General features: G+C 58.5%; 2 protein-coding genes across 2 annotated transcripts; both read left to right on the top strand.

Annotated features, from left to right (window-relative positions):
* Nucleotides 1-1,447: 1,447 nt before the first annotated feature.
* On the top strand, nt 1,448-4,780 carry NEPRO (nucleolus and neural progenitor protein). The gene is made up of 3 exons (XM_048494913.1): nt 1,448-1,551; nt 2,101-2,255; nt 4,700-4,780. Exons 1-3 carry the CDS (start codon nt 1,452-1,454, stop codon nt 4,778-4,780), a joined length of 336 nt encoding a protein of 111 aa, XP_048350870.1. The 5' UTR covers nt 1,448-1,451.
* A 1,133-nt stretch (nt 4,781-5,913) lies between these two features.
* LOC125431085 (basic proline-rich protein-like) lies at nt 5,914-6,915 on the top strand (the record flags this gene model as incomplete). Its single annotated transcript, XM_048493653.1, has 1 exon — nt 5,914-6,915. A coding segment is annotated over one exon (1,002 nt), but the record flags the coding sequence as incomplete, so codon positions are not given.
* Between the last annotated feature and the right edge of the window lie 918 nt (nt 6,916-7,833).

The raw sequence follows: 7,833 nt of genomic DNA on the forward strand, positions 1-7,833 counted from the left end.
ATCCCCCAGCAGCAGTAGCGTAGGAGGTTAAGAGCTCGTGTATCTAATCTGGAGGAACCGGGTTTGATTCTCCGCTTTGCTGCCTGAGCTGTGGAGGCTTATCTGGGGAATTCAGATTAGCCTGTACACTCCCACACAAGCCAGCTGGGTGACTTTGGGCTAGTCACAGCTTCTCGGAGCTCTCTCAGCCCCACCAACCTCACAGGGTGTTTGTTGTGAGGGGGGAAGGGCAAGGAGATTGTAAACCCCTTTGAGTCTCCTGTAGGAGAGTAAGGGGAGATATAAATCCAAACTCTTCTTCATAATCCCTTCTGGAATTTCTCCAGCCCCCTTCTCCATTTCCCCCTGACATAGGTATAAAATTTTATGGGGTCGGTTCAGGGGTGTTCCCCCACCCACCCACCCCTAGGCGTGGCCATGGCTCCCCAAGCTCTGTCCCCCCAAACTGGAGGGAATTGCTCCAAACTCTATGAAATTTAAACCAAACGAATTTTGCTTCGGATTTCCCAAAGCTGTACCTGGACTTTCTGGGGAAATCAAAGCTCTTATCAAGCAGCTGAAAAGAACTGGTTGCATCTCTGCCAGGCCTCTTTCAGCCTTCAAAGACTTTCTTTAAAGGGTGGGGGGCTCTTTGTTCTCTTTTCTTTTGCATTTAGAAGGTGACTGTAAAGTGGATTTTAAGTAACTTACTACTAACATGTAATTAGTTTTGCTAGCCTGAAAAATCACGGCTCCCTCCCAATCTGGAAAACCAGGAAAAGAAAAGGTGACCCTCCAAACATGGTTGTTTGGCCCACCATGAAGCATCTCCAGTTTATTAGGGAATCATGTCAGTGGTCAGAGGCGTACTAGGGCCAAATGGCACCTGGAGACAAACCCCCCTCTGGGAGCCACCCCGCTCCCGCTTGGTGCCTAGCAGCCGAGGGACGAGTTTCCCTTGCCCTCCAGCTGCAAGGCAGGGAGATGGTGGTGGTGGTGGCAGCCCGCCCCCCTCTGTGCCAGTGCCTAGCAGCCGAGGAGCCACACACCTCTGCTGCCTCCCTGCCAGTGCCTAGCAGCCAAGAGGCCCCCCTCCGCCGCCTCCTTGCCAGTGCCTAGCAGCCGAGGAGCCCCACTCCTCTGCCGCCTCCCTGCCGGTGCCTAGCAGCCGAGGGGCGAGCTCTCAAGTCGATATCTGTTCATTCATTCATTCAGAAATAAGTCTCTCTGCGTTTAATGAGCTCAGCTTCCAAGGAAGAGTGGTTCTAACAGCTTCGAACAGAAATAACTACTATCAGTAACACTTCACACCCGAGTGGTCGCCTTGTACTTTCCCTTTATGAGACAAAGCTCCTGGCCGCACCCCCACTGAATGTTACCTCCTTCTTGCGACTGGTTGGTTCAGGCCTTAACTGCCATCACTCCCTCTTCGCTGTGATTGGTTCAGTCTATACACCCACCTCCCGGACAAGATGGCGGCGCCCACAAGCGGAGATTCCGTATGGAATCGGCTGGATGTTCCGTGGCCCGCTTGTAGCTATACGGTAGCCGTGTCAGCTCAACATTTCGCAGGTGAATAACCCGGGGGCGTGGGTGGGGAGATTTCACAGGGAAAATATTTGTTCTCAAGTTTAGGATCGAGTAGGACTGCTTGCGTTCAAGCATGCCGGGACATCACGTGCTGGGTTTTGTATCGTGTCCTGTTGAATAGTATTGTGCATTTCAGGAATTTAAGGATTGTGTGCTGCGCAAAAGTTAAGCATTTTTAAGGATCGTCGATTATAATAAAAGAGAGGCATGTGCTGAGGGTTCCAATTCTATTTGCATTTACCCGATAGTATGGTCTGTCCATTTCAGTGTGATACTTCACCCGTGAGCACGTGCGTAAGATTACTGAATTCTGGAAATAGGTTTGACACGATTCTTTGAATCCAGCCTGCTCGTTTTCAAGATGTTGACCCAGAAAAAGATATGTTGACTTTCAATTGAATGTGAACTTCCTGGAATTGTGGAAGCAAGTGGGAGGTTTCAAAAGGAGTGAATGGAATTTGAGCGACACTTATGGTCATTATTTTGTTGTACTGAATTGTTGTAAAGAAATGCCCTTTTTCCCTTTTTTAGTGAAATGCCTTTCATCTGCTATGAAGAAGTGTCATACTGTGGAAAACATTCTGAAAACTAAAGCTATCGTTTCAGAAGGAAAAGCCTTGCATGCCATCCTGTATAATTTCCGCTATCAAATGGGTTGCCAACGACCGTATCGATCTCTCAAACAGGTCAGAAAGTAGAAGTAGCACCAGAATTTATATAGAAATGATGATTCGAAGAATTCTTCAGTTCAAACTTCTGGCTGTCAGTCACCACTTTTTCACAGTTTAAGACCTACAACCTAAAGAGTCATATCTCCTCATATGACCCTCTGCACCATCTGCAGTTGATTGCCACTTTCTAGTTGTTCTCCTACATGAAATTACCCAGTGTACATGCTTGAATGAAACATGAGAATTACTCAGTGCTGATTGTTCATGTGTTTGCTGTAGCATGTGAACAAACAGGGCTTCTGGTTCATCCTGCGGAGAAGTGTATTTTATTTTGGTGATTTTTGTCATGACCAAGTTGTTGCTCATCCCAGCCACGATGGGGCCCACTTCTCCACTGGGCCTCAGATGGGCTCGCCCTGGGTAACACCCCAGTGGGGTTGTGCTTACAGTTGACCGGCCTTACAACAGGCAGCTGCCAACCAGCCCTCTCTGGCCCTCTGGAATCCTGGAGGATTTATAGTTTCCTTCCCTTATCCAGCCCCATCCCTGCAGTGGAGCCCTTCCTGAGTCCTGCCCAGCCTTCTCTTCCCCTCTGAGGAAAAGTATTTGTCCCTGTTGCTGGTCCAGCATCCTGCCTGCAGCCCTCCCTCCAAAGTACACCCTGCCTCAGGTAATCCCTGCCTCTCCAAGCAAGTGTAAGATCCACCTTCCAGCCAGCTGAGAACTCTTCCAGCTGCCCTCACCCCTGGCCTTCATGCTGTTCCTGCAGTGCCCTGGTTGGGCCTTGTTGGCTGGCTCTGTTTGGGGGTCTCATCTTCCGGGTGTCCAGCCCCCTGCCTGGGTTGTCAAGCGGCACTGTAGGGCTGCCCACCCACCCATCAGCCTGTTTTACAGTTTGCTGCTTCTCTCCTGCTGCCTCCTGCAGCTGCATTAAGCCGAGCCCTGTAGGTAAGTCATCCTTAGGCTTGCTGTGGGGGTTGAGGAAATCACACCTCCAGACAGTTTGAACTGAGCAAAGCCTTCTCTTCATTTATTCCTCTCTTGGTGGAGTAGAAGTTGAGCAAGAGGTCAATTTCTTGCCAGTTTAACCTCCAAGTCTTTAGAAATGCCAGTAGTAGGCCTGACAGACCCAATGAGATAGCCAAGACCCACACGCCTCCTGCTAGACAGGTGATATCTAGCAGAGGAACAGAGTTGGGAAGGTTGAAAACGTTAGAGGAATCTTTTCCTGGAGATTGACCTGGCCAGGGGGAGGAGAAAGAGACACAGTAAAACTCTGGGGATTGAGGAGGCTCTCTTTTGTGCTGATTCCATCAGAGCAGACTAAACTCTTATCTAAGGTCTACTGGAGGCAGCCATTGCCTTATGTAGGGCTGCACACCTGAGCAGAGGCTTCAAGGTAATGATTCCCTTTAGAACAATTGTAATCCTGTAAGTTAAAAGAGCCTGCTTTATACTATCACCCATTAGGGCAGTGGTTCTCAACCTTCTTAATGCCGCGACCTTTAATACAGTTCCTCATACTGTGGTGACCCCCAACCATTTATCCATTTTACAGATGGAGAACACTGATGCAGAGAGCCTTAGGTGACCCCTGTGAAAGGGTCGTTCGACCCTCAAAGGAGTCACGACCCACAGGTTGAGAACTGCTGCATTAGGGCATGTACAAAATGAGGGCCAGAGGAATTACATTTCACTCTTCTTTTGGATCCTTAATCTGTGGCTGTATCGAGAATATGTGTGTGGACATTTTCTTTTTAGTAAATGCTTTATAGCTTCTGATACTGGTAGTGGTTCTCTGTATCGCATTAGACCTCCATCGTTCTGTTTCTCTGTTTGAAAAAGGAGTGCCAGGATGAAGGGGTTGGGGGTTGGGCAGTCAGTTGGCAAGTGACTATTCCCCTTGTGGGTCACAAGGCAGTAAGCTGTCCATGGGTAACCAGAGGCTGGAAAGTGAGAGACACAGAGGCAAGGCAGCAGAACTCAGAGAGGAATCTGGGAACTCTGGTTCTCACTCTGGGCGATTCCTACAAAGGCCAGGTGGTGGCCGCTGTTGAACCCGAGAAGGAGAGATAAGACCTTGCAGGTTTTGAGAAAGCCAGATAGGTGGCATGTGCCAAGCTTGGGCAGCCACTGATACTCAGACTCCTCTGAGGGCATGGCAGAATGGGGCTGTTCAGCCACACATCTCAACATGTGTTCTTGGTAAATTTGTGTTTGTGTTCAAAAAATGTTGAAATACCCCATCACGTTCCTCTCATCGTCATAATGATTTCCCCAGTAATACAGGAAGAATTCTATTCTGTTTAATTGCTTTGCCATAGAATAGAAACTTCGATAATGTTATTAACATTTGCCATGTCACTAGGTATAAAAGCAAAGACTTATAGGTTTAAAAGTTTGTTTCTAAGCTAATCAGTCAAAGTATGTGTGAATATTCACATTTTTTTCTACTTCAGGTACAACAGTGTTTGAAGCGTTTAAATCTAATGAATCTGAAGCAGTCAATTGAAAAACTTGCTGAGTTGGGTTCCATGTAAGTAGGATAAACTGGCCCTCTTTGCCAGTAATCCCAAACAGATCTACTCAGAAGTAAGTCCCATATTATCAGTGGGGCTTACTGTCAGGGTAGTGTTGTTAGGGTTGCAGGCTATGTCTGTGGTTCTGGGCCTTACTGGACAGTAATACATTTTGATGGACAGATATGTGATAGTGTAAGATTGTGGAAAACAGTTCCATATAATTAAACAATCTTCTATTATGGAAGTTGATGCCTACAGAAGATACCATTCTTTCTTTGTGACCAATCCAACATGCTATACTCTATCCCATCAAAAGATAAAAATGTGGTTCAGTGTTGTTTGGAGATGTGAAAATAGTGTGCTTCCACTGTAGAAAAAAACTCCCAATATTAAAATGGCTGCCCCAGATAAAATCGCCTGTGTGTCTGGAATCTCTTGGGCTTTCACAGCAGTTTTAACTGCATTCTGATCAGTGGCCCCTGAGGATTATCCCCCACTAATCTTTTTTTTAAATTCAGACCCCCCCCCCCCCCCCCCCGCCAATTTTTCCAAAATGGCCACTGCAGCTAACAATACCTGCATCTCTGGAATGTTCTGAATTATCACAGTGGTTTTAACTGCATTGGGGTCACCTGGGGAATCTTCTCCACCCATTGATTTTTCAAAAATCAAACCTTCCAATTTCATAATTTTTTCATGGTCCCTAAAATAGCTACCACCGCCTTTCAGTATAAAGAATGTCCTAGAAGTGGTTGCGGAGTAATTAACTTGAGGTTCTATCTTTTTGTGAGACAAGGTATAGTAACACTTTATGTGAAATCAAGTATATAGTTCAATCCTAAGCAGTTACTCCAATTTAAGCGTATTGATTTCAAAAGGCTTAGACTGGTGTAGCCCTTCATAGCATTGCTGTGTTAGCCATTTCTGAGGAAAATTCAGATAGCAAAAGTGCAACTGTTAAGCACACTTGAGTTTAATAAGTAATTGAATCATTTGGGTGCTGTGTGGTTTCCGGGCTGTATGGCCGTGTTCTAGCAGCATTCTCTCCTGACGTTTCGCCTGCATCTGTGGCTGGCATCTTCAGAGGATCCTCTGAAGATGCCAGCCACAGATGCAGGCCCGCCCCCCAACCAGCCCCCCCCCCCCCCCCCCCCCCCCCCCCCAGCCCCCCCCCCCCACCACCACCCCCCCCCCCCCCCCCCCCCCCCCCCACCCCCCCCCCCCCCAACGCCCCCCCCCCCCCCCCCCCCCCCCCCCCCACCCCCCCCCCCCCCCCCCCCCCCCCCCCCACCCCCCCCCCCCCCCACCCCCCCCCCCCCCCACCCCCCCCCCCCCCCACCCCCCCCCCCCCCCACCCCCCCCCCCCCCCACCCCCCCCCCCCCCCACCCCCCCCCCCCCCCACCCCCCCCCCCCCCCACCCCCCCCCCCCCCCACCCCCCCCCCCCCCCACCCCCCCCCCCCCCCACCCCCCCCCCCCCCCACCCCCCCCCCCCCCCACCCCCCCCCCCCCCCACCCCCCCCCCCCCCCACCCCCCCCCCCCCCCACCCCCCCCCCCCCCCACCCCCCCCCCCCCCCACCCCCCCCCCCCCCCACCCCCCCCCCCCCCCACCCCCCCCCCCCCCCACCCCCCCCCCCCCCCACCCCCCCCCCCCCCCACCCCCCCCCCCCCCCACCCCCCCCCCCCCCCACCCCCCCCCCCCCCCACCCCCCCCCCCCCCCACCCCCCCCCCCCCCCACCCCCCCCCCCCCCCACCCCCCCCCCCCCCCACCCCCCCCCCCCCCCACCCCCCCCCCCCCCCACCCCCCCCCCCCCCCACCCCCCCCCCCCCCCACCCCCCCCCCCCCCCACCCCCCCCCCCCCCCACCCCCCCCCCCCCCCACCCCCCCCCCCCCCCACCCCCCCCCCCCCCCACCCCCCCCCCCCCCCACCCCCCCCCCCCCCCACCCCCCCCCCCCCCCACCCCCCCCCCCCCCCACCCCCCCCCCCCCCCACCCCCCCCCCCCCCCACCCCCCCCCCCCCCCACCCCCCCCCCCCCCCACCCCCCCCCCCCCCCACCCCCCCCCCCCCCCACCCCCCCCCCCCCCCACCCCCCCCCCCCCCCACCCCCCCCCCCCCCCACCCCCCCCCCCCCCCACCCCCCCCCCCCCCCACCCCCCCCCCCCCCCACCCCCCCCCCCCCCCACCCCCCCCCCCCCCCACCCCCCCCCCCCCCCACCCCCCCCCCCCCCCACCCCCCCCCCCCCCCACCCCCCCCCCCCCCCACCCCCCCCCCCCCCCACCCCCCCCCCCCCCCACCCCCCCCCCCCCCCACCCCCCCCCCCCCCCACCCCCCCCCCCCCCCACCCCCCCCCCCCCCCACCCCCCCCCCCCCCCACCCCCCCCCCCCCCCACCCCCCCCCCCCCCCACCCCCCCCCCCCCCCACCCCCCCCCCCCCCCACCCCCCCCCCCCCCCACCCCCCCCCCCCCCCACCCCCCCCCCCCCCCACCCCCCCCCCCCCCCACCCCCCCCCCCCCCCACCCCCCCCCCCCCCCACCCCCCCCCCCCCCCACCCCCCCCCCCCCCCACCCCCCCCCCCCCCCACCCCCCCCCCCCCCCACCCCCCCCCCCCCCCACCCCCCCCCCCCCCCACCCCCCCCCCCCCCCACCCCCCCCCCCCCCCACCCCCCCCCCCCCCCACCCCCCCCCCCCCCCACCCCCCCCCCCCCCCACCCCCCCCCCCCCCCACCCCCCCCCCCCCCCACCCCCCCCCCCCCCCACCCCCCCCCCCCCCCACCCCCCCCCCCCCCCACCCCCCCCCCCCCCCACCCCCCCCCCCCCCCACCCCCCCCCCCCCCCACCCCCCCCCCCCCCCACCCCCCCCCCCCCCCACCCCCCCCCCCCCCCACCCCCCCCCCCCCCCACCCCCCCCCCCCCCCACCCCCCCCCCCCCCCACCCCCCCCCCCCCCCACCCCCCCCCCCCCCCACCCCCCCCCCCCCCCACCCCCCCCCCCCCCCACCCCCCCCCCCCCCCACCCCCCCCCCCCCCCACCCCCCCCCCCCCCCACCCCCCCCCCCCCCCACCCCC

This window comes from Sphaerodactylus townsendi, linkage group LG04, assembly GCF_021028975.2.
Source record: "Sphaerodactylus townsendi isolate TG3544 linkage group LG04, MPM_Stown_v2.3, whole genome shotgun sequence".
Taxonomy (NCBI): domain Eukaryota; kingdom Metazoa; phylum Chordata; class Lepidosauria; order Squamata; family Sphaerodactylidae; genus Sphaerodactylus; species Sphaerodactylus townsendi.

What these genes read in the sequence shown, in the direction of transcription:
- NEPRO (XM_048494913.1), top strand. Translation starts at nt 1,452, where the DNA reads ATGGCGGCGCCCACAAGCGGAGATTCCGTATGGAATCGGCTGGATGTT. An exon ending in GTCAGCTCAACATTTCGCAG is followed by an intron (nt 1,552 to 2,100) that starts GTGAATAACCCG and finishes TCCCTTTTTTAG; the next exon opens with TGAAATGCCTTTCATCTGCT. An exon ending in CGTATCGATCTCTCAAACAG is followed by an intron (nt 2,256 to 4,699) that starts GTCAGAAAGTAG and finishes TTTCTACTTCAG; the next exon opens with GTACAACAGTGTTTGAAGCG.